The sequence below is a fragment of the Onychostruthus taczanowskii genome, unplaced genomic scaffold (genome assembly GCF_017590055.1).
Source record: "Onychostruthus taczanowskii isolate IOZ18803 unplaced genomic scaffold, ASM1759005v1 scaffold49, whole genome shotgun sequence".
NCBI classification, from domain to species: Eukaryota; Metazoa; Chordata; class Aves; order Passeriformes; family Passeridae; genus Onychostruthus; species Onychostruthus taczanowskii.
In genome coordinates this window covers 2,779,403-2,806,152 of record NW_024502458.1, presented here as the reverse complement: position 1 = coordinate 2,806,152, position 26,750 = coordinate 2,779,403, and the positions used below count along the sequence as shown (strand labels likewise).

The 26,750-nt window shown below is 42.5% G+C and overlaps 1 protein-coding gene across 1 annotated transcript; it reads left to right on the top strand.

The window, feature by feature from the left end:
- Positions 1-18,232: 18,232 nt before the first annotated feature.
- LOC121341496 (ferritin light chain-like) lies at positions 18,233-25,056 on the top strand. The gene is made up of 3 exons (XM_041415024.1): positions 18,233-19,179; positions 21,885-22,031; positions 23,268-25,056. Exons 1-3 carry the CDS (start codon positions 18,997-18,999, stop codon positions 23,769-23,771), a joined length of 834 nt encoding a protein of 277 aa, XP_041270958.1. The 5' UTR covers positions 18,233-18,996; the 3' UTR covers positions 23,772-25,056.
- Positions 25,057-26,750: the final 1,694 nt, after the last annotated feature.

Below are 26,750 nucleotides of genomic sequence, written 5' to 3'. Positions count from 1 at the left end.
CAGGACCTGGCAGTAAGCACCAGCATATAGATCAAATGTGTTTTAAGTTCACAGATCAGCCTGAGGTGCTGCCAGTCACCACAGGGCTGTGGCAGGGGAAACTAAGCCCTCAGCTTTTAAAAAGAAAGCAGTCTCTGAAGACAAGGAGCTGCCTTCAACCTTAAGCCTTACTAACCAAAATCTTAGACTGTTCTTACAAACCCTGTTCTGCAATTTCATGATGGCATATATGCAGATTCAGAGACAGATGCTCATGAGAGCCTACAAGACTGACTTACTACACCATTCTTTTTGCAAGACAAGTCTGATTCACTTGGCTGCTTCCAGATAGCTAAGCACTTGAACAAAGTTCTTCAACTTCTCCCTTTTAATCTCCTTTATTTATAACAGGTACAGGTTGAAGTGATGTTCTTTTGAGGCACATGGCTGAAGTGCTCATATTTATAAGCCCATTCAACTCTATACTGTGCCCCCTAAAAACAACTAGCTTTGGAGCATCACATGGTTCCCCAGCAGCCAAGCCCCATCCCCAGTGTCTGACAGCATCCTTTCTACTCAAGGTGCTTATTTAACATCTTCAGCTCCCAATGAATTCAGTGCTCCTAATTTCCTTCACAGTTTGAATAGCTTTGCAGTTTGCTCACATCTGCAGTTTGCACCTTTAACTAAGACATTCAATTTCATGTTTCCCTTATGCTTTTACACCTTCCTCTGGTATTATCAATTTGGCAACACAACCCTGTAAACCTGTTCATATAGAAAAGCCTATGATGAATTAATATATCTCCCATGAAGTAACAGGAGTGCAAGTCCTTCCACTTCATAAGGAGGAGAGGAAGAAAGGCAGAAAAACAAGTGCTCTTCAGCATTTTTCAAACACTAAAGAAATTTGGCAGGCTGAGAGAGTTGGGGCTGTTCAGCCTGGAGAAGAGAAGGCTCTGAGGAGACTTTATAGCATCTTCCAGTACTTACAGGGGGCTTACAAGACCTGGGAAGGGACTTTTCATCAGGGCATGGGAGGAATGGTATTAAAATGAAAGAAAATAGGTTTAGATTAGGTATTGAGAAATTCTTTACTGTAAGAATGATGAGACACTGGTACAAGTTGCCCAGAGAAGTGTGGATGGCCCATCCACGGAAGTGTTTCAAGGCCAGGTTGGAGATGGGGCTCTCAGCAACCTTGGTCTAGTGGAAGGTGTCCTCCCTGCTCATGGCAGAGGGGTTGGAACGAGATGATCTTTAAGGTCCCTCCAATGTCGCTCTGATTTTGTAAGACTTTGTTAAGCCTTCTGATGTTTGCATTCTTTCAACAAACTTTCTCACACACAGTTCTGTAAATAACCTATGTTTTGCATTCTTTCATGGAGGTGGAGAGAATTGATGGCCCCTTGGTCTGTCCAGGGGCATTGGGGAGGTGGCACGGTGACCCTCCAATCCACTGTCACCTTTGGAAAACTATAAATGTTGGAGTCAGAAAATAAAGGTTTTTTTCTTTTTTGTTCCCCTCGAGAGCAGCAGTGTCTGTGTCATCATTTCGTGCCTTATCACAACCCCTCCAACCCAGGCCATTCTGTGATTCTAAAACTCTTGCTGATGCTTGAGTGAAGCCAGATAGGGTACTACTTCTTTCTAGGAGAAAGGTATGTACTTTACCCATAAAAGTCCAGTTATTAACTATGTGAACTTTTTGCTGCTGCTCTCACAATGGCAGTGAAGGTAACTTGGCACACATGATTTCAAGTTAGGGAGTTACTTTTCTCAACAAAGAGACAACAACTTTCATTGTTTCTGTTGTCGTGACCAATTCAAAAGTCCTATTCTCTTTCCACAAAGGAAGAAAACACACACACATTAGGGTCAATAAACAGAATTCAGCTCAAACTCCCCAAAACACAGCCAGAAATAGCTCAGTGTATGGTTCTGTACACAGCAGTCATACAAACTAATAACCAGCCCATGGCACATTCAACCATTCCACACAGGTCTCCAGACAAGCACTGCATATTTGCACAAATACAGGATGACTAATTTTCAGTCAGGCACCATTCTGGCAACTATAGGGAAATGCCAACATAGTCAAAATGTTAAAGAGGTGGAGTATTTTAAACAGACTCATAATGCAACACCCAGAAGAAGACCCAAATATTGGTGCATTAGAACATACCTGACTGTTTTTCTGCAAGATGTTCATCTGCTAGAGATCAGGTTTTGGAAATTATTTTTAACTTCCTTTTCACCAGCTACAAATCCAAAACAATAAATCAAGGTTCCAGAGAGAGTTACATTGTAGGCATAATAAGAGGCACCAGTTACCATATTTCGTTATATGCAAAGAAACCCAAATCCACAAAAAAAACCCACCCAAGCCAAACTGCCGCTTTATCCTTCAGAAATGACCTTGTATTGATTATTACTTTAAGATAAAAGCACCTTTTAGAGGCTCACTGCTGCTCTGTTAATTATTAATTATAGACTCTGTTAACTGTAAATTATAGACAAATTCTCCTCTTTCCTCACCCCCAGAAGAAAAATTTCAAGAGGCAAAGCCTAGACATACATTAGATTGCAGGGGCTATCCCGCACTGATTGGAGTGAGTAGAAGCTTATTCAAACTTCATTCTGGTTTGTTTGATTTGCTCTAGTCTGAAATGCAAATGAAAAGTCAAGCTTGAGTCCCAGCCATTAAAAATTCTTCTAAATGTTATCTACCAACATCAAAGACTAGAAGTTAATGAGTAAGAGTCTATTTTCTTGAAGGAATACAGAATTCCAATGTTACTTTCAGTTTGAAGCTCTTCAAAATAGTCAGTGTGTATGGTTACACTTTTCTTTTTTTCCTTGCAAATTTTTTGTAGTAATTATAGAAGCCTGAGCTACTGGAAAGAGTAACATGAACCATTTTATGTAGCTAAAGAAAAGAAAAAAAGAAAAAATATTAAATATTAATCCTTAAAACCAGACAAACAATTTACCTGTAGTAATGATGATGCAATGTCATGCAGAGGAGAACTGCTCCCCTTGACCTGCTGCTCCTGCTGCTCACACTTTGCTCTGAGGGAAACTGACTGCAAATTATTTGTATGGGCAACTCTATTTGTAAAAGTGATCAGAGAAAATAAAGTCTGTACAAATCATTGTGTTTGAATATTAAGCTGCATAACTGGGGAGTACATGTACAATATTGCATGGATGTTTCCATTTATTTCTAATAATTAATGGGTGTGCAAAATTAATGGGGTTTTAAATTAAATTGCGTGCCCAAACCTGAGACTCATGGGATGAAACTCGCATTTTCTCTTTTAGAAAACATAAGCAGTGATGTACAAGTTTTTAATTAGCATGAGAGAGAGTACAACAGTCTGTGTGGCACATCAGATAGCAGTCACCATCAAAATGTCCTTGGGCCATCAGGCATTTCTTGGCTAAACATTCCCAGCGCATTACTCAGGTTACACTGCACCAGCATTTAGAGATCTAGAAGCTGAACAATTTGGAGAGACCTGGTGAGCCAGTTACTCCCACAGGACTCACAACTCATCTCCAGGTGTTCTGCTGCCATTCACCAGGGGGTGATTGCGTGGTACACAGCCAGGACATGTAAGACTGGCTGGCAATCCCATTTTGGGTCCAGGCTGTGGGAAAGCAAATCAAAGCTTCCTTTTTTGATCTACTGAAATGCTTTTAGCTCCTTTCAGGTTTGTCATAACAACAATACACTTACGGAATAATCTAATGCAGGCTTAAACCTCTGTTCAGCACAGACTGCTAAAAATGCCTGTCTCAATTTGATATGCTACACTGACATATTGCACTTTTCTGTATCTGTTTCATTCCCTTATGGTGGATGAAATTCAAAGGTATTACACAAAGTAATAGCCAGCCCCAAGTGAGGCAGCTAAACCCACAAATCTAGAAGTATAATGAATATGATGTAGTCAAAGCTAATTAATTGTTCCATATCCATCATCATTCTGCCGTTACAAAGTTCCTTTCCCTTCCTCTCAAGGGCTTTTCTCCTCCAGTCTACAGCATTTCTGACTCCTTTCCCCTGATGTACAAAGCTCTGAGTTCTCTTACATGAACCTGGGCTTCTTCCCCAGGCTTACTGGCATCATTTCCATGCATGTTTATCTGAATCTAGTGCTGTTTTCTTCCAAAGCACGTGTATCTTGAGTTTAGTCCTGGAGATCTGAATTGAACAGAAGCTCTCAGTACCTTCTGGACGTGGCTCCATAGGTGTGTCTGCTGCTCCTGCTTCACTCTCCAAGCCCTGTTCTGAGCAAGGCACTGCAAATACCTTCTCTCAGTGTCTCCTCTCCTCCTGTTTCAGAAGGGAGCAGATTTGAGCCTTCCTCAGGGCCCTGTCCTTCCTGAGCAGAGGCCCAGGCACACCCGCAGAGGCACCACACTAATGGCAGCTGGCACTGTCTGTCTCCCAGCAGCAGGGCATTAATAACCATTAACAAAATGCTATACAGTTCCAACATGATGTCAGTGGTATTAACCTCTGTCATTCCTGTATCAGCACTCGTGAATGACTGGTTTTCCTTTTTTTGTTTTAAAACTTAACTCTGAAACACTCCATAGCAGTAAACCCAACAGTGACTACTTAGAATAGCTGTTATTTTCCAGTTTTGAAAATGAACTCTGTTATCAGTACTGACTATGTTGAACAACAGCTACATTTCTCTTTTTTTTTTTACCAAACTTTACAAAAAATAAACCAAAGCAAAGCCTTCATGTCCTGCAGACTTGTGAGCATTTTTGAGAGTTACTGAGGATTTGCCACCTATTAGAGAAAATAGGTGGGAGATATTTGGGAGTTTTCTGGATCTGGAATGGATTGTTTATGAGCAGATTACTCAGAACTGCTGTATTACAGCAAGTCTACTATTTCTTTCAGGAGCATGAAATATGAGTATCTTTTCTCAGTTCAAACTACTAACCAGAGCAGAAACAATTCCTTTTAAATGATATGTTCATAAAGCCTCTACAACCTTACAGTATCTAGGCATACACTGTTTCTCAGCTCAAAACAAAATAAATGCCAGCACTGTAAACAGATAAAATAAAGTCTGTAGGAAGAGAGTTGATATCATTTATTGCAGTAATAAAGACAACTGGAATAAGATACAGTTTTCCATGTATTCAACCACATTTATATTTTTAGATCACTAACAAGGACACCCCTGTTGAATTCCCCTGTGATGATTCAAGATCAATATGCCTTAAGATGATTTGAAAGATTGATGGATTTTCAAAACAGTCCTTTTCTTTTTACAGATTAAGAAGAACATATTTCCATTGCTCATATACTTTGCTGTTTACTGGCAGACTCCAAGATGTGAGAATGCCTAATCCAACCTCAGTTTAAGGGCAGTTACATCCCCCCTATCTCTCCCAATGCTTTAATATGTCCACTTTATCACACTGAAATCTTTAGTTCCAGAAAATAGTATGGTTCCCAGATAAATGTTTGCATGGCAAACTACTCTTGTCCATCTCCATGTCTATGCCAATGCCTAAAAGCTATTAATAGGTATAGGGAGTGGATGTGCAAGATCAGACTGGAATGCTTTGTACTCCCATGGACTGTATCAGTCACACAGTGCAGTTGTTTCTCCAACTTGGGTTCAATGGGTGGGTTTTGATTTTTTTTTCTGTCAGTTTTGAGTTTGTTGGGCTGTGGTGTTTGGGTTTTTATTTGGTGTCATTTAAAAAAAAAAAGAAAAAGAAAAAAAGTCTTTACCTCTCAAAAAACCCCAAGTTCATGTGATGTAGAGCTTCAATTGAAAATCAAAAAAAGTTATGAAGATTTGCCATTTTTGGTGCCTGTGGGTAGAGGAGCTAGTCCCAGTGGAATAAAAGCAAGGATAAAGCCATCTTCTTCATGAATGGCCTAGAAACAAGGGATACTGCCGCCAAAAGCAAAGCCTGCTCCAAGGCAGCTCCATACAAACCACCACGAGGAACATTTCAGGGAGAGGGAGCTGAGAGCACAGCACAGGCACTGCAGATGTGAGGCAGCAGGTGACAGGAGGGAAGGGATGCAGTGCTTGCAGTCCTCCAGCCCTGCTGCAGACCTCCTGAGGAAGTGCATGCTTCAGGTTAAGTCAGATCTTAGAGACACCCTCCAGCAGGCAGTGAACCAGCCAGCAGCACCTCGGGGAGAGGTAAATCCGCATCCCTGTGGAAATGGCAGAAGACTGATTAATTTAATCCCATGCCCTTCCTTAGAAAAGACAGTAAGAGATGGTGAGGAGCAAAATTTGTACCAATGTACCAATTTCTTCTTCCTTTTTTGGCAGAGGAAAGGAGGAGCAGATTCCACCATATGCCCACCCCTCCCCTGATCACAGCATTTAGCAGAAGGGGGGAGAAGGGCTTTTCTGCAGAGCCTGTGCCTTTGAGGCAGCAGCAGGGCAAGAGTTCAGTTTTACGACTCTTGGCCCCAACACAATTTACCATTTACAAACTAATCCTCCTCTGCTGGAGAGCACAAGGCCTGCTAAAGCTCTCATGTCCACTTCTCTGATTCTCCATTGTCCACAGTGACAGGGAGAAGGCGAAGACCTAATCGGTGTGTAATTCAATCGCTGTCCAGGCTGTGTCACAGCACAATGCTCTGCTTGTAGTGCCACGGGCTGAGGCAGCCAGCTACTGTTATGCCCCACAGCAGGTGTGAAGAATGTCACTGGCTCTGACTGTGTGCTGCCCCTCTCTCCAGGTCCATTGCTGACACTCTGTTCACTCACCACTTAAAGGCTGTTTTTCCTACCGGCAGCAAGCTAATTGTCGGCTCTCTGGTGAGAGGGCACTGTCAGTATTTTTGACCCTGAACTGGGAATTCCTGCACAGCATAACATGGGCCTCATATAAAGTAAACCTCTTTGCTCTCCAGATCCCCTAAATGTGGAAGCCTGCTAACAAGCTCTTTATTTCCTTGGTCTTAATCCAGCAGTTAGTAAATTATGATCTACCACACTCAAACTGTTTCACTCAGTTGTTCCTCACCAGACAGGACACTGGGCATTGCCACACATCTTTAGGATGGTTTAAATCCTTGGTACCAAATTACTTTTTCATTAGCAAAACACAGATGCTTCAAAAAATTCCTATCCACATGTAGGTCATTAAAAACCTCTGGAATACCAAATTAAATGCACTGCCACACTTAAATACGGGGCCACTCTGAAAATGTCATTTGGTTTGGTTTTTCGCAAGAATTCACTATTCCACCAAGATTTGAAAAGCTGCACTTTCATTCATCTTGAGTTCAAGGAAGCTGAGGAAGAGAAGTGCAGAGGAAGGAGGCATGGCAGCAGCTGCCAGGTGATCAGTGGGTGTGGGTATCAGCCAGCCATGCTATCAGACAGGTAAGGAGACAGCACAGAACTACTGCTGGTATCCACAGGAGGACATCTCCCCTGGCACAGAGCTACACCACACACTGGGAACAGTAGTGTGTGGTGTTTCTTTCCACATGAAACAGTGACTTGTCCGAGGGATGTAAGAACAGAATGAGCACAGAAACACCCTACTCCTAACACATCCCTCTCCTTAACAGTCTTGAGAATTTAATTTGTGTAGAGTTTCTGGTACTAATTTTCCAATTCCTTAATTTTCACATAGAAGCAAACCAAATAGCAGGAATACCTGATGGAAGAGCTACATTGGGACAGAAATGGTACAGGCCTGTACAGCTGCAGATTTTCATCCAAAAGAATAAACAAATGAAGACAGTTGCATAACCCGACCAATCCAAGAAACAAATAAACCAAAATGGAAACAATTTCCCTGCCACCACATAGGTAACTTTAAATCCATATATTTGACTATTTAGACTATTTCTACACATGAATTATGGTTACCAATCTTACCTAATCCTGTAAAGGGATGAAATAGTTTGTCACACTTGCAAATTCCGTGAAGGCAGCGAGCAGATGAAGAAAGATGATCCAGCTTCTTACCACTTGCTACAGACAAGTTCATAATATTCATTATTCAAAATATGAATTGGACATCTGTATTTACAATGTTTAACAAGTCTTGCTTAGTGTCGAAGCCAAGCTCCTCATTTCACCCATACTCATCTACTGTCATCATCGACGGCTGATTTCCAAACATGGCCAGACACCACTTTTCATGGCAGGGGTCATGAGACATTCTTGCATCCTGAATCAGGATTCAGCAATGCCATGTGCCAAGCCTTAGAAGCATGCAAAGCATTTACAACCGAGCACCTGCGGAAATCCCATTTCCTGACAAAGAGAGGCCTCTGATAGTCATGTTTTCTCCTACTCTTAGGCTATGCTGTAATGAAATCTGGCCTGAATAATCCTGTTACAGCTGGACAAGGAAGTATCCTTGCTTAGCATTTACCCCTCCTTATGGAGGTTCAGTGTAAACCTGGTTGAGCCATCAGCAAAGATGCACAGAATGAAAAGTCTGGCTGATGGGATATGACAAAAACACCCACAGGACAGGGACACAAACTGAGCCTGTTAGAGGAAGTGGAAGGACTCTGGTAACGTCAATTAATACAGGTAAGAGCATGGGACCTAAGGGGTCACATTAAACTTGGTGTTAATGCCTACAGTGACACATGCAGACACCACCAGAGAGTGCATGTTCCTGGAAAGGGAGGCCAGGAGCACTGTTGCTAACAGCATGGGAATAATCTGAGAGTGGAGGACTGCATGGGAACCACTGCAAGGTCAGTGACAAGAGTTGAAGGGGAATAAATTGAAGGAATGCTGGAAGGGACTTGGAAAGGGCTGTTTGTGATGCCAGTGATAGAAATTACTTTGAACAGCTTATCCTGTGAGACTCCCTGCTCTGCAAGGTACTCCCCACTACCTCTTGCTGTAGGTCTGGGTTGACCTTACTCCAAGCAGCCCTCATCCCTTTGAAGGTTGTGATTCCCTTACTCCACAAAACCTGCATCCTTGTCCTGTCCCTGTCACTCTAATCATAGGTTGCTGCTGCTTTATCTCTGACACAAACTATCTGTGCCCTGTCCTCAAAGTCTGACCTCAAACTCCCAACCATTACATCTCCATACATATACTCATACACTCCCAAGTATATGGAGATATAGATATATAAATATAGATATCTACATATATATATATATATATAGATATAGATATAGATATAGATATAGATATAGATATACATACACACCCCCTCTGCCTCCATTCCCTGGCACTGTTCCCTGTAGTTGCTTCACACCCCAAATTATCTCTGCTTTTGTTTTTTCCCCTCTAGCAGTGTGAGTGTGAAGCCCAAGCTATCAGAGGTAGCAGGCCATTAGCCCGTGCACTATTCTATGATTCTATGCCCAATCTCACTTTTGCTGGGCCACTCTTTGGAGCTTTAACCAGTCCTGCTGGTCTTTAGTGGTCCCTCTTTTTTGGGAACCATAATCCATCATGGTACTGAGCTCAGTGGATGCAGAGGGACAGCCAGTGTTCCCTATTTCCACAAGGAAATGCTAGAACAACTTTTGTCTGCTGGGTATAAAAACCAGGTCTCCGTGGCACACTTCCCTGTTCCTTGCCTGCTGCTGATCAGTCGTTCCTCTGGGTCCTCCAGGGGACCTCCCCCTCCTCTTGGCCAAACAGCTGCTCGGGCTGGATGAAGCACCTGCTCTGGGCAGCAGCAGCTGGAGTTCATTTTGGGTCCAAAGGGCCGAGGCCAAGCAGGCTGACCGCATGTGCACTAATCCAGTATCATCACCAACTCCACCAACAACAGGTGCCCTTTGAAGAGGGAGGGAAAAACTATTTGGGGAGGAACCAGAGCTTTATAAAGGACATTATGGGCCAAGTCCTCAGCTGGTACACGCTCAGTTAAAGCATGTACCCTCTTGAAGGTATATGAGTAATGCTCACATACACAACCAAAAGCTTTGGCCCACTCTCAGTGCTGCTTCTCTTCTGTTTTTAGCTTTCCTAAGGATTTTTCACCTCCTCTCCTTGCTGTCCATTGCTCTTCCATCAATACAGAAACTTACCTGTCCATTGCGTCAGACCAGACAGATGAAAGCCACGCATCCCAGATTTCACAATCCTCCTGTGCACAGGTAACACAATCTTACCATGTGTCCCTCAGTCCTGCTCGAGTCCTAGGGTTGGGTCCAGATCATGAGCCTACAGCAACAGCAAGGGCAATCCCATTCTGGAACAAATGAAACCAAACACCATCAAGGTTCATTAAGAGAAGTCTTTCAGCACAGGCATCCTAAGAATTGTCATGCACTTGCTCAAGCCAGTGGTCCCTGTAGGACAGAGCATAATTTCAATGCAGGATCTCTACAAATGACACAGGAAGAGAAAAAAAAAACCCCAAAAACCCCTGTCAGAAACTATTGGTCAAACTGTCTCCAAGTGCAGTTTTATTCTTGCCTCATTTTGCTAGAAATTTGTTTACCGTCCAATACATACAAATCTCTTTTTTAAAGTCCCTCTTAGTGTATTACTGATAAACACCTGAACTAATGAAAGCCTCTATGTTTCCTTCTTTTCTGAGTCCTGCCATTCTGAGCTCCAGAGGCCAGTTCTGTAAATCTGGTCTCAATCACTGCAGTTACACTTGTGCTTCTGGAGAACCTGGAAGCTCTCTGGAGCCTGAGAATGGAGCTGGATTCACAGAGATGGCACTGCAGAGCAAGGCTAAAAGCACTCTGCTCACACCACCCGAGTAAAAGCAGGATTTTCAAATTCCTGTTGACGCACTTTCAGAGGAAAACATGACCTTGCTGCAAGTTGCTCATGTAAACCAGTCACAGCCTTCGTAACTTTGTATTCCAAAATTTCTTTTCCTGAGCTATGCATCTTTTAATTCTTGACTTTTCAAGATTCAGATTTAAGCCACTTTTCCCTCGGGACCATGTCTCAGCTGGGTTATATTACAAAGAGAAGCAAAGTGATGAGAGACAGTTGGATGAACAGAGCTGGTAGTGAGAACAGCACAGGCAGAAAAAACACTCTCCAATCCATAATGGTCCCTGACATCTCACCCACAAGTAGAGACAAGTGTAACCTATACTGCGTGGCTTGGACATTTAAATAAGTCTCCAAGAATTTCCCTTGATGAACACCACAGTACAGGTTAGACAATTCCTCACCAAGGATGGGACAGATACTCAACCACATGGGAACCTCCAGTGCTGGAAATGTATTCTCAGCTGCTGCAGACTCACACATTCCCTTTAAGGCTTTAACCACAGTTCCGAAGTTGGAAAACACCAGAACACGTACAAACATACACAGAAGGCAGCATTGCACACTTGTGCAGCAGTTTTGTCCACACACATGCCTGAGGGAACCACTTTGCACCCTTATACTGAGCAGTAGAGATACCTACACATTCCTGCCATTCCCAGCCAAAGCAATAAAACACTGCAACATCTGACAGCACAGAGCTCTCCCTATCCCTCTGAATCCTTGCTGCCGCTTGCTGTCACTGGACACATTTCACGCAGGCCAGCTGCACAGGATTTATTCAACCAGTTTTAGAGTATCAAAGCAAACTTTTCTTTTTTTTGTCTTTGCCCCAGGCAGGCACTTGGTATGCAGGATTTAAATCAGAGAACAAAATGTTCTATGAAATTTGTAAATAGCCCAGTAAATTCTAAATTCTATTAAAAAAAAAAGAAAAAAGAAAAGAAAAAAGCGATAGCAACTGGAATGGTTTAAAAATCAGAAAAGAAGAGTTTCACTGCATCACTGTAGGTGATGCCACTGTGTCCTAAAGATCAAAATAATTAACTTCCCAAGATTACCAATTAATGGTGCTGACTGCTTTAAGTGATAGGAGCCAAACATACCTTTTTGGCTCCTAACATACCCCAGTGAAATCAGAAGAACACTCAATTCAACAAATGCTCTGCAAAAAGACACTGAAATTGAAAAAACAAATTGTTTGATCCTTGCAGATTGGCAGAGAAGACTTTGTCTGGGACATACTGCCACAAACTTACTACAATCTACCTATCGCAGTAAGGTTTTAAAAATTTATTTAAAGCTATTAAAATTGAATGAGGCAGAAGATGATAAGGAAATAGATACCCCAGAGAATCACAACACTTAAGACAATGGTCTACAAGAGGTGCTTTGACCAAAAAGCAGCAATAAAAGGTCATTTGTGACTGGAACTAGAAGAGGAATTACTTCATTGGAGTTCAGCATTGCCTTTAAGGTGCATGATGTTTGAGTGAAATTATCCACTTCTGCTTTGTCTGAGTCACCACCACAGGTTCCATCTAATTACAAAATTTTAAACAAAAATTTAGCTGATGAATGTTCACATTAAAATTTCAAATCTCTTTTTTTCTCAAGCAGTTTCACCAAGACTTTGAAAGGACTCTTTTACAAAAATTATGATTTGTTATTTTTTTGGTGATTACAAAAGCCAAAACATTTAGAATCATTTCCTCTTCACCTGCAAACATTTCACACTCCTCTTACCACAACTGTGGCTTTAATTTCTTCTCTCTAAAGCCAAGTAGCAAATGGGATCAGTCAAACCAGTTTAACTCCCAGGAGTCCCTGTACTTCAGAATAAGGTGCTCCTGGTACTAGCAGGGACTCTATGAGCACTGATTATCAGTAGCATACAGCAGCACGACAATAAATGGTTTCTGGACCTTCATCCCTTGCCCACAGTTTACTTCTAGCCCAGACTAGTTTACACTGCCTGGAAGGCATTACCTGGTCACTGATTTCAGATGGCACAGGCTGCACACACACAAAGAAAGGCTCTGCCTTTTTCAGTGTGTCAAGTCTCATTTTCTCATTTACCCAAGAGTAAGTACAGATTCTAACTCACAGCTGTGGAAAGGAAGTTAGACTAGAAAGGCAAGTACACAAAGTATACAAATTATGGCAGACTTTAGGCAGTTTGGCATTGCACAACTCCCTTATGCAACACATTGCCTGGGGCAAGACTCATGTTTTCAGAAATTCCACAGAATCCCCTTAAATATGCTCCAGTGCTGAGGCCCTGTGCCTTCCACTTGCAAACTTATGATATACCATAGACAGATTACACGGATGAGCCTTACATCTGCTGGCCTATGCTTTTTTAGATGTGACCTGAAATAACAATTGTAAAATCTCAGAGGCAGATGAACCCTGCCAATTTATAGAAACTTACTCCTAAGCACAGCCTCTTTAGGAAAACCAAAGGGGTAGTATCAGCCAGTAGCACTTGAAATGAATAGCCCACTTAAAACTCAAGTGTATTAGTAAGAGCAGAAATGGAGATGGAAGAGCCAATGCTGCCAGCCAGGCTGGAGCTTCCTTAGCCAGGCTGCCACTCCTCTGCAGCCACCAGCTGGGAGCACAGGCTGCCCCTGGGCTCCAGCTCTCCCTGCTGCCTCTGCCCAGTCCCAGCCATGGCCTTCCTCGGTGCTGCCAGAGCCTGGGCTCCTACAGACACGGCCGAGCTGGCAAGCTGAGTCAGGACGTGTGATGGTTCTGTGAATACAAGGAGAAAAGACAACAGTGAACAACTCAGTGTACGGGATTTGTCAACATTTAAAATTGCAGAGTGGTAAGTGCTTAAGAGAAAATAGTGACATACAGCCTGTAGACATGAGTTAAACAGTGGCCACAGCCCAGTTTAATCTGCAGCCCCACACATGTAGGCAGTCACACAAACACAGCCACGTGCAGCTGGACTTGAGATGATATGGGAAAGATGAAGGTGGCAAATGCTAACAAGGCTGGGGCACAACAGTCACAGCAAGAGTTTGTCAATGCACTTAAGATGCACTTACATCTTCTAGGCTTGACTGCAGAGCTACACACAGATCCCAAACCTCCTCTTAGCACCATTTTCCCCAGGGTCCAGAGAAGGGAGAGTGGAAGAAAGGGAGAGGATGAGTCTGCCTGAGCACTGTGGCTGTGCAGCAGTAGGAAAGAGCCCCCAGGGAGAAAGAGAAGAAAGGAGGGGCACCTGGGGACAGGAGGGCGAGGGCTGGTGGTACACAGGCAGGATGTGCCCTGTACACCAAAGCCCCAGAGCAGCTCCTGACTGAGAAGCAGCAGAGGCTGTCCATCTCCAAACTCTGCTCCTGGAAGGGTCCCATGGTGGCAGCAAGCATTAACTACAGATAATCCAACTTAAATACTGCGGAAAAGAAAATAGCATGGATTAGAAAACCCTCCTATATGTATTCTGTGACACAAGGTCAAAGATAAGTTTTGCTTGCATTTCAGAAACTCTTACAAGCTTGTCTCCTATGTTAGCTTTAGACACAGCAGAGATATGCCTGTGGGCATATTCTCTTTCAATGACAGATTTCAATCAGTGAAGTTTCAAAGAATTCCATATATATATCACAATGTTTTATGTTATCCAGCATTCAGAAAGTTCCTTAAGGAAGAACTTTATTGCCAAAGAATAGAGGCAATGAGCCAACATTTCAATATCTGTGCCATGCAGAATTGTGCCTGGGAAGCCTGTGGAAACTGTCTGAGATAAAAGTTACAACAGAACAAAAAGTGTTGCAACATTATCAAGCTACTGAAGCAACGTTTGGGAAAACTCAAGGCAAAAAAGACATGGCTGTTTCCAGCGATGAGAACATCCTCAAACACCTCATCTGGCTTCAAACACTGCAGTAACGGATGTTTGGCAAACACAAAAATCTCAATGACAGGAAGAAATTTTTGGGACTCTAGAAAATGAAAGCAAATGAAAACTAAGGCTTGGAGTATTTGAGGCGAGTGCTTAAAAAAAAAAAAAGCCAAAAAAAGGCACTAAAAATTACTTTCAAAATTAAAAGTTAATCCAAGTATTTTTCAAACTGAATTTCATTACGTTACCTCATTTTATTAAACTGAATATATGCAAAATATGCACAGATCTGGCACAGTATAGTAATTTTCAGTACGTATAAACCCAAAATACAGGCTTCTGGCTGTTCTGTTTGACAGCAACAAGACTGGTTTCAAAGAGACTATGCTTTATTTTTGAGCAATCCCTCTCTTGTATCACTAAAACATGCTGATTTCAGAGCACTATAAGCAAACTGGCCCTTTGCATTTGGTCAGTGACAAAGAGACAAAAAATATTTTCCAGAATGTCCATGTTGCAGCCTGGTCACAACACTGTTGTCTCTCCAGGGCCATCTCATGTTTTGCTGGTGACCACTTTTACTGAAAGTCAGTTAAAAGAGGTTATTTTGCTACGCTTACTTAAGTACTAACATTCCAAATTTCAGGCTTCTTTTTTAACTTTATGAGTCATACAGTGCAAAAAGGCAACAAAACAACTCAGAAATCTTGCTGGCTCTTCCTCTGTGGATAAAGGAAGCAAAAAAAAGAAAAAATAGTGAGATGAAGCACCTGTTGAGACTAGAAAAGTGTAAGAAAAATGGGTTAAGGGACTTCAAGTCCAATAAAAGCAATCATGAATTCATGGGTGCTCATATGAATCATTCTTAATTTCCTGCCAGAGAGCTTTGGTTTCACTTAATTACAAAACAAAATGATGAATGAAGAAGGCCAATTCACAAGCATACATATCATACATTTATTTGTTTTTTCCTTTTTTCTTACACAGCCCTCTGTTTTCATCATAGCTATTGATGGGCACTGAATGAGAGAAAACTCTGGCAGCATTAGATAGACTTTTTGCAAAGCACACGAAAAACCCATCACAGCTAGAAAGAAGCAAACAGATGGTAGCTGAAGAGAAGGAACAGCCACAACTCTTACTACCTGTGGTGAAAGAATAAACAATACCAACTCCAGATCACAAAGCGCAGCCAAAATAATCTAGCTTTAAATGAGACAATCAGGGTAGAAAATGGCCAGATACAATTAAATGTTTGCAAAGTAGGCTCAGGAGAAAGAATATTTTGAGAGGGCTGATAAAGCTCAGTGACACAAACAATCCTCTCTACTGCACTCTACCAAAGAATAAGCAGGAAAAAGAGTGGGGAGAAGTAGAGAAGGTATGGGTTTGTGTGTAAGAGAGCTTATTTTGATGGAATTTTAATTGTAGTTCTGTATTCCACACTGTGGTGTTTTGGCTTCCCACTCTGCAATACACTTTCAACACACTTTAAAATGTGTTGTACCAAAATAATACCAAATCATAAAAATGAAAAGATACCTTTTATCAAGGCATGTGCCTGTAACCAACCCTTGGATGATCCTTGTAGGTCCCTTCCGACTCCGAATATTCTGTGATTCTGTGCTGAAAAGCTGTAACTAAGAAACTGAACAAAGTGCCAGCTCCCTGGAATGCTGCATTTCTTGAGGGCACAAGCTTTTGGAGCAGATGATACCTTCCCCAGTCCAGATACAAATAGCATAGCTCATGCTATGTAGCAAGAATCCCTATATCACTTTGTCATGGAATTTTTCCATAATACAATTGATAACCATGCAAATGGTCTGTATTTACTTTAGTTCTATGAAGCACAAAGCAAAATAAACTGAATGGTGTTCTTAGAAAATGAACATAAGGAGTATAAAGAATTTTTGAGTCAGTTTTCAGATCAGCTCCATGCATCACAGATGACCTTAAGAACTGCTCTTGTCTCTTAGCTGTCCACCACTGAAATGGGATAATTTAATATTGTTTTCCAAGGCTCCAAAGCCCACTAATGCAGAGATAAACCTCTATGAGATGATCTGCCCAGAAATTATCATAATAAATGCCCAGTGAACAAAATACAACCATAAACTTTTCCACAGGGACACTGGCGAATTTGCTTGCTATTGCTACTTCACACTTCAAGTTATTCAAAGAAAGGAGGCCATAAAGTATTTATTTAGGTTGGGATGTCAGTGCATACACACACAGAGGCATCACACTTGCTCTTCTTCCTCCTCCTCTGAGGGAACCAAGGGACTATTCTGAATATTATTATTATTCTATTAATAAAACACTAGCAACTACTTTACAGGCCAACTACTTTACAGGCCAAAACAAGGGCAGTTGGAATGGAAGGAACTAAAAGGTAGTTGATAGAGGTATGTCCTCCCAGCAAAAGTCCCCAGAGCTACTTTGAAGAAGAGGATGCCTACTGAGAACTTCAGAATAAGGTCATATGTTCCTCAAGTTTCTTGTCAATATATTGACATTTAATGACTTTTTATTTCAGCCTCGCAAACATTACAGCTATATTACTCACATGAAATTTTAGCCAAATGCTTAAATGCTGTTTGATTTTTTTTAAGCTAAACTTCTGATTTAACTACATGAAGACTCAGAAGTAAAAAATGGATAAAACAGCTAACAAAGAGGGCTGAATTAGCATATGAGATGGAGGCAATGAACAAGAATTATTTAAGTTTCTCATGAGCAATGTTCTCATATCTCTACGTGACTACTGTCAGATGATGCATGCTGGGTTCTAGGCAGTCAGATCCAATAACAATTAAAACAGGCAATGGAAAATGATTCTGTCCTTAGCATCCTGGGTTGGTGGGGGAGTGGTCATCTAGAAAAATATTCCACAAAACAGCACATAACATTGAGCTTACTAGACAAAGTCACTGAAGAGAAAATTATTAATTTCGAAGGATGTTCAGATTACTCGTATTTCCTCTCCACTGGTCTGAATCTATTAAATGTAAAGAAATGCTCAAGAAATGCTGAGCTCCATCCACGTGGTAAAACAGTTGAAAAAATCAGTAATGTGTATTTGAAGTTGCTGTACGAGCTGAGGGTTACTGGTTACTAAAATACTGAAGATAGTTTAAGAAGCATAGGTAGGACCAGTTCAGCACTAACATTTTTAGCACTAAACCAAAAAACCTAAAGAATTTACCCTGCAGCAAAGACATATACACACACTGCTAAATTGCCAGGACTTTTCAGAGCTCACTCCCCCACCATGAGGGAGGTAAGAACATGCCTCTGCCTGCATGTTCTCACCAGCCACTCCAGCCTCAGCCCAGCCTGGCCACAATCTCAGATGCTACTGCTGGAACCAGAGGTACTGAATGTGACTGCCTGGAAAAAGGCTTAGCTGTTTCCTTACAAGAGTTTTATCCACGGTATTGCTGCCCCATATAGACAATATATTAGAGACAGGAAGCAAAAAAGAGCCAGCAGGTTACACTATCTCTGCACAGCTCTGATGTCAAAGAGAGTGAGCGGCAGCAGCTGAGACTTTGCCAAGAACCAAACTGAGGGAGCTACAGCATCCTCATCTGCTGGTGTCCTGACCATGAGTGTGCAACACTGCACAGCTGCTGTCCCTTGCACATGAGTGTGCAACACTGCACAGCTTCTGTCCCTTGGGCATGTGTGTGCAACACAGCACAGCTGCTGTCCCTTGCACATGCTCTGCACCAGAGTACACATAGCTGCATATCGAGCTGTTGGCTTGTAGCCTGCCTAGGAGGGGCAAGCAACAAGTATGTGCATTTCCTACGTTCTTCTGCTTCTGATAGTCTTCCCTGCTTTCCTCCACTACATGCTTAAATAGGAAATACTTTCATTTTGGCTGTATTGCTCTGTTCAGAAAGAAAATGAAAGCATGTTAAACACACAAGTTTATGTTTTTCTCTTATGTTTGTAGGACCATCTTGGGATACCCCAAACCTGTGACACATGTACACGTGTAATCATGAACCACTTAAGAGAAAGATACTGGAATGCTTTATTAAGAACATTCATTGCAGAATCCTTTTCCTCAAGTCACTCATAGCCAAGATTCACTGTTTTTTAACCACTTCAGCACAAGCGTGCGGCACGACTTCAAGTGGAGGCCAAGTTAACACATCTACTTAATTGTTAGGGTGAATCCTTTATGCCAATCATTCACTGTTCACGCTGTTTGCCGGCACCCGCGGGCTCTCCAGCGCTGTCTGCGCTCCCGCCGCGCCTGCCCAGGGCCCGCCCGCATCCGCACACCCACATCCTCCTCCTCCTCCTCCTCCCTCGGAGGGCGGGCGGCAGCTCGCAAGGTGTGTCCCAGGTGCCCGGCTATATCAGGCGGCGCGGCGGCGGCGCGGCGGGCCCATGGCGGCGCCGGCCATGGCCGAGCCGCGCTCCAAGCGGCCGCGGGTGACGCTGCCCGCCTGCCCCGCGCACCGCCCGCTGCCCGGCAGCCGCGTCCGCCACGGCTTCCCGCCCGCCGTGGAGGAGGCGCTCTGCGGCCTCACCGGCGCCCAGCTGGAGCTGCACTACTGCCTGCAGGCGCTGGTAAGGCGGCGGGCCGCGGGAGGGCACGGCGGGCTGTCTGCGCCGGCAGCCACCGGCGGAGGGGAGAGGAGTGCCGGAGCCCGGCTGAGGAGGGTTTGGAGTCGGGCGGGGACGGCACAGCCGTGCCTGTGTCCTGACACGGGGTTTGGAGGCTTTCCGGGCTCCCCAGCCCGCCGGCGGCAGCGCTCCTGCCAAAGCCGCGCACGGCCACGAGACAAGGAGAAGGAAGGTCCGTAAGGCGCGGGCCGTGAAACGAGCGCTCGGGTGTTTTGGGTAATTCACAGAGGGCCTCTTGCCTGGGGAAAAGGCACAGGAACAGGGGATGCTAACAGCTTTGGAGTATAACGCTTGAGTTCATAACTTTGGTGAATAGTTGAGTGTGGTTAACTGTAGTCTGTGGGTTTCTTGCTCCACAGGCATGAACTTTGGACATGAAATCATAAAAGGTATCACTGATACCATGTCAAATTCATGTCAGAATTGCATCTGGCTACATATAAGGCAAGCATATAACTTAACAGAGATATTAAATTTTTTTAAAAAATCAAAATTATCAATGCCATACCTTCTGATGGCAAGCATCCACGGGGAAGCAACACAAACGATATTCAGTATATCCCCAAGATCTTTCAGTTGAGTTTGGTGTCAAGTATAAGTTCAATTAAAATTTAAGTATGCAGTAAAACCTGTTAAGCCTGTGGAAGAAAAAAGTTGTAGTGATTGTTAGCTGGATGAGATGGAGAAAACTCAGTTAGAAATTGACTGTGGATAAATCAAACCTAGAAATGTGAACATCCTAAATAGTGAATGAGTGACATAAAAGACATTTACCTTAACAGTTAAGCAGATGTGTTAACTTGAACTCCACTTGAAGCTGTGCTGCAAACTTTCACAGAGGAGCTGCTTATAAAACACTCAATCTTGGCTGTGCTGCCAACAGAAACAGGAATGGGTGACTTGAGGAAAAGGATTCTACAAATAAAGCAATGAATGTTCTTAATAAAACATTCCAGTATGTGCTTTCTTCTCAATGGTTTATGGTCGCGTGCGTCTGTGTGTGTCACAGGTTTAGGTTATCCCTAAAAATATAAGAGAAAATACTTGTGTGTTTGACATGTCTTCATTTTATTTCTGAACATGGGTGAAATGAAAATATTTCCTATTTAAGCAGGGTAATAGAGGGAACCAGAGAAGACTATCAGAAGCAGAGGAACGTAGGAAATGCACATACTTGTTGCTTGCCCCTCCTAGGCAGGCTACAAGCCAACAGCTCGATATGCAGCTATGTGTACTCTGGTGCAGAGCATGTGCAAGGGACAGCAGCTGTGCTGTGTTGCACACACATGCCCAAGGGACAGAAGCTGTGCTGTGTTGCACACACATGGTCAGGGCACCAGCAGATCAGGATGCTGTAGCTCCCTCAGTTTGGTTCTTGGCATAGTCCCAGCTGCTGCCTCTCATTCTCCTCACCATCAGAGCTGTGCAAAACCAGTGTTCCAGCCAGTGTAACCTGCTGGCTCTCCTTTGCTACCTGCCTGTAATACTTCTCTTTATGAGACAGCCATAACATGGATAAAATATTCTAAATATAAGAGCTGTTAGGTCTGTTAGCATGGTTAAATATGGCAGTGGTTTGTTACTTTCCCATACAGAACAGAACAAGGCCAGAAGAGGATTTAGGGTTGTAATACTTCTGAAATTACAGAATGGCCTGGGTTCGAAAGGACCTTAAAGACCATCAGGTTCCAATGTCCCTGCCATGTGTTAGGGACACCTTTCCCAAGACCAGGGTGCTCAGAGCCATCTTCTCTGGGCAGCCTGTTCTGGTGTCTCACCATCCTCACAGTAAAGAGCTTTTTCCAAATATCTAATCCAAACTTGCTCTTTCAGTTTTAAGCCATTCCCCCTTGCCCTGTCACTGCATGCTATAGTAAAAACTCCCGCTCCATGTTTCTTATAGTTACTGGAAGGATGCAATTAGGTCACCAGAACCTTCTCTTTTCTAGGCTGAACAAACCCAATTCTCTCAGCCTTTCACAGGAGAGGTGCACCATCCCTCTGATAACTTTGTGTCCCTCCTCTGGACTTGCTCCAACAGATATATGTTCTTCCTGAGATGCCTTCCCAGACATGAGTTATATCTTATATTGAAGGTGTATAGTTCAGTAGCAGTATCCATTATTTTGGAATACCATTGTCCATAATAAAACTGATAAACAGATATAAAGTTGTGCTTGTTCTCTTTTTGGTATTTGCCTCATCTTTCTCATACCTTTGAGAGCTAACTTTTGACTGGAATGCAGGCCTGCAGGGATAAATTTTATGCTCCCTGTTCTGGGAGTATGTTTAAAAAACAAAAACCCTCCACAAAACACACTTGCAAAACACACACATGCTAACAATTCATAAATAAAACATTCTGAAGATCTCTTAACTGCTCCTGCAAGAGCAACATCATTACTACAGTTGCGTGACCAATACTAAAGGATAGAAAGAGTTCTAGTAGAAGCACAGATTTTTCATTTCATACTCAAACTACTCACGTCATTTATTGCAGAAATCGGATCAAGGTCTCCAAAGTGATCGTGCTTTGTGAACAAATCACCTTCCTTTGGAAGGGTCTCCCAAGTTCTGTTAAAGCCACATTCTGCTGCAGGTGAGTCCCATATCTGGCAAATCTTAACACTCTTGTTTTGTGTGCTTAGGGTGAATATTTTGATCAGTCACATGTGGCTCTACCAAATATTTCGAAGTTCTTCCTGCATCAAGCTCTGGAAGAGAGAAAAGCCGCAGAGGCATTGATGAAGTATCAGCAGGAAAGAGGAGGCCATTACTGCTCTAAAACCATCCAGGTGGGTAGTAGTCAACAAATTTTCAAGCAGCTGTGATCCCTTTAACTTACTGAATTATATTGTTGGTACTTCTGATCTCTGCATTCATTCACTATTAGATTTCCAGATATAATTTATCTGGCATACTTGTGTACACGGTTTTGTTCTTGATTGTGATGCCTAGAAACTGTCAGACATACAGTCCTAACTCTATGGGGTTGCTTTCCAGCCCAAAATAATATGGACAGTGTTCCCCTTTTCTTTTACTCAGCTGGACACTGCTGTTTCCACTATGCTGTAGTGGATTATGACTCCTTAAATTGTGCTGAAATAGCCCACTTGTCTACTTCACACAACCTAAGTGGAAGCTTAGACATGACTAGCACCTAAGAAGAGTGGTAAGGAAGGAGAACCATCCAGCTTGGAGCAGTAGGTGATTTCCTAAAGTACAGCTCGTGACAGAATTTGAACTAAGATCTAACTTGGGCTTGCACAGGTGCAAAGGAATAACTCAAATGTTTTCAGGAAAAAAATAACCCACCTCATTTGTTTAGGACCAAGAGGCTGATTCTAGTTAACACAGAATGCTCCTCTTTGGTCCATCATAGCAGTTAAGCTGTAGAAAGTAAAAAGGCTATTGTAAAAATCTTTCTTAATACTCAGTTTGCATCAAGGAGGAGCTTAGGGCTTCCAGTACTTAAAAGGGGCCTAGAGGAAAGAGGGAGAAGGACTCTTTGTCAGGGAATGCAGTGTTAAGATGAGGGATAACAATTTTTAACTGGAAGAGGGCAGATATTTAGACTAGGTGTTAGAAAGTCCCTCTTCATTGTGAGGGTGATGACACACTAGAAAAAAATGCCCAGAGTAGTAGAGGATGCCCCATTCCTGGGAGTGTTCAAGGCCAGGTTGGATGGGCCTTTGAGCAGCCTGGTCTAGTGGAATATGGTAGAGGGTTGGGACAAGATCATTTTAAGGTCCCTTCCAGCCCCAACCATTCTATGATTGGGTTTCCTGGTGTAAGAACCCTCTTCAGGCATAGTTGCTGCTATGTAAATCTGTTCCTTGAAGAAGTGCTTGGGTTCTGCCACTTGTGTTTACAGCCTGAAAAAAACAATAGATGCTCCAAACTGGAAGCAGTTGTTGCAAAATCCTAGTACAACATTTTTAGAGCATGAGGTTAAGTTGCAGGAATCCATTGATGAATACAGATACATGAGCTGTTCTTCTGAGTAAATACAATTCTGTCTTTGTTTTCAGAAACCAAACTGTGATTATGCAGTCGGTCTGATGAAAGCCCTGGAACTAGCAATGGTACAATGGAAAACTATGCTACGATATTTTGAAGAGCTTTATGCCCTGAGTGTTGAAAATGCAGACCCTCATAGTGCAAGCACCATCAAGAAACAATTTATTGGGCCCAAAATCCAGAAGATCAAGCTGATGGGAGATCTGCTGACCAATGCTCGCAGGCTTGACTGTTCCCAGGATGGCAGAAATAGTCTTGGGGATTACTTTATGGACCGGCTGCAGAAAGAGTTCAGGACCAGCTTAGAGCCAGAGTCCAGTGATCACTGCAGCCCCTGCCCGCCTCTCCAGCAGTGCACAGGAGCTGCAGAAGGTCTGAAGCGACCCCAGAGAGAATGCTCCCAGCACAGAAATGGCATAGGGCCAATATATGCAACCATACACTGCACCACGATGCTGCCACAGTGTAACGATGGCACGGGAGCAAAGGTGAAGCAGGGCAGGGAGGGCCTTTAATGCTCAGGCTGCTGCAGCTACAGGGCACCTCCTCAGGCAGACCTGTCCCGAGGGTGGAGCTGGGACCAAAACTCAGGAGACATGATGCTCCATCCCTCCTCATGCTATACACCCCATCCCCTCATCCTGCGCTGAGTCACAGCTCAAAATCTAGCCCGTGCCACTATTTGCTTTAAATGATAGCAAGGTTGCCAGCTAGATTGTCACATTTATCTATGCAATTCTTCCTAGAAGCCAACAGTTTTTAAGCTTCTTCTTTCTCGTAAATGATTAATAGGACCAGTTAGAGCAAATTATTTTAAGAAGATATATATAAATTTTATTAAATCAAATAAAAAATAAATCACTGCACCTTTAGTGCAAGGAAACTTTTACATGGCAGAAAATCCCAATATTTAGTTTTATATTACTGAATATTTTATTTTACTATTTGGTATTTTAAATTACTAACAAGTATAGTAACATAATGAACTTTTTAAAAGACTTATTCAAAAACAATGGGTTTTTTGTCTTACTTCTATCATACTAGCAATTTAAATAAGTAGTCTAATGCATTTACTGATCAGCTGTTTCTAGTGGTATACTTCAGAATGAAGGATGCAAACATTTCCTCAACAGTGGGAATAAGAAAATGTGCTGATTTCTCTATAGTTATTGCCTAGTTGGCTTTTCTCATCCTCAGAAAGAAGATGAGAGAGAAATTAGGAATTCTTCTTAGATGAGAACTTTAGAGGTTCTAAGGCATATTTTGCAAGTGTCACCAAAGAGAGTAGCTCTAGGATTTTGTCCAGACTTAAAGTAGGGTGATTGCTTTAATTATGATACAGAGCCCTATCTCAGCTAGCTCTCTAAAGGAATTGCTGTGGCACTCCTGCTACTTCTTATATTCCCTCTTTGGTCCCAAGTAGGGGCATGAGAGCCTAGTGAAAAAACAGCACACTTAACTAGAATTGCATCAGAAAGAATGGCTACTCATTAGTTTTGCTTTTCAGTTAGGGCAGTGTTAGCCAGCTTGGTTCAAGTGCAGAGGTGTCCAAATTCCTCTTGTTAGTCCCCTGCTAGAGTGCCTCATTCTGCACCCTGGCTCCCAAGGTCACCTAAGAAGAGCAACTGGCTAGATCAGCTGCCTGCAGTTAGGAATTTTTTGTCATTATATACATCTTTTATGCAGTTGGGGTTTGATTCATTAGAAGACTGCCTCCTGTTTTGCTTGAAAATAAATTCAGTTCCATATCTGTATCTCCAGTGTATTCCTCAATTCACCACCCAGGCATGCTGGTATTCTTCTCCAAGAGATTTTGCATATGTATACAAAACTGCACAAGTATTTTTCTGCATCTGAGGAAGTTGTGCATGATGGAAGAGTGTGACAGAGTGAAAATAAATGCCAGAAAACTGCCTTACTCTAAAGCACTTCATCACGAAACATTTTTAGTAAACTCTGATACAGCTACAGTTAAGTAGCAATTTCTGCAAAGCCCACCTTCTGTTGGTGTTTTGACATGGGACAGAAAATTACACTGCAGATGTTTTCCCAGTCTTTTCTGTGAATGTGGTTCAACTTTGGGGTGGGGATGGGGAACACAACCACTTTAAAACAACCTCTGTATTCATCTGTAAAAATACTGCCATGTGCCACAGGAATGGCTCAAAGCACTTTTAGAATCATACTAGATTTGCCTGTGTTGAGATTGCTGCTCTCTAATACAGCAGGAGTCTAAAAGATATTTCCATCTGGGCTAGATTCCATCACCCATCCTCATGCTGAGCATACCTTATTCAACAATTAGTTCCAGTGACTGCAACTCAACATGAATAAGAGCAATGGAATCCGTCCCCCTCCGTATTAAAAAACAGCCCACTAAGTGTGAACAGAGCAAAGCTACTAACTGAATTCTAAACTACTGCTGTATAAAACTACTTCATTACCACTTGTAATGTTTGACCTACTTGTACAATAACCTTCACTTTTTAAAAGCTGATGACCTGAAATGTAGTTACAGCTTCCTCCATGATTTACAGCATTTAACAAAGTCCAACATAACAAAGAACCCGACTTTTACATTTTTCAGAGCCAGACTTACTTGCCTCTTATTTTTCCATGAAGTAGTGCCATGTCTGTTTCTCAGACTTCTCATGTTCATCTTCTAATCAAATGTATCCACACACTCTAGGAATTTAAGTCTTTTTCTCTCCCTTTTCCTTTGCCAGAACATGTTCTGGGCCCTCTGCCTCTAAAGACAATTCTGATAATTCCAGATAAACTCACAATCAGCTGTTTCCCCAGCCTCTGTCCTCTGAAAAAGAAAAGAGAAATCAATCAGCTACTGTAGATATTAAGCTCTTGTCCACATGCTGCTTCTGCTGAGAGAGCACACACGCTTGTGAGTATGGTCTCAGATTTAACAATACCTGTCAGTTGTGTATAGGATGAGTCTATCCATGTTTCTCAATGTAGGAAGAACAATCTACTTCTGCCTTCCCAGCTTCCTTTTCAATCACATCCTGAAAAACAATATATCAAAGATGAATGTAGAATAGGTTAAGGGCATCAGCTCTTATAGAAACTTTGCAAATTATCTTTCTCTGCTGAATACTCGCTGAGCCACACTCCCTGGATCTGTACTTCCAAAGCAGTGCCCAAACAATCCAAACACACAACCTGGGACAGCTCTGAATAGCCAGTGTAGCACCAGTATCCTAAACATAGCATCCAAACTGAAAGCTCAGGAGAGACCTATCTTAACTGAAATTATGAGTTAGAGCCCCAGAGGCTTTTGAAGAGGTTTAACAATGGAATCCTTGTAAATGCTTGCCATAAACACTACCTATGGCTGCCTGCTCTCAGAATGAGGAATGCCCTTAAAAGTCTCCAAGTGGAGATTGTTCTGTCCTTCATCCTCTCCACTTTGGCCACAAAAAACTGAGAAGAGCATCTCAGGGTTTGTTCTTTGCAAGGATGTTTTTTCAGGCCTCATT

What these genes read in the sequence shown, in the direction of transcription:
- LOC121341496 (XM_041415024.1), top strand. Translation starts at nt 18,997, where the DNA reads ATGGCGGCGCCGGCCATGGCCGAGCCGCGCTCCAAGCGGCCGCGGGTG. An exon ending in ACTACTGCCTGCAGGCGCTG is followed by an intron (nt 19,180 to 21,884) that starts GTAAGGCGGCGG and finishes TTGTGTGCTTAG; the next exon opens with GGTGAATATTTTGATCAGTC. An exon ending in ACTGCTCTAAAACCATCCAG is followed by an intron (nt 22,032 to 23,267) that starts GTGGGTAGTAGT and finishes CTTTGTTTTCAG; the next exon opens with AAACCAAACTGTGATTATGC.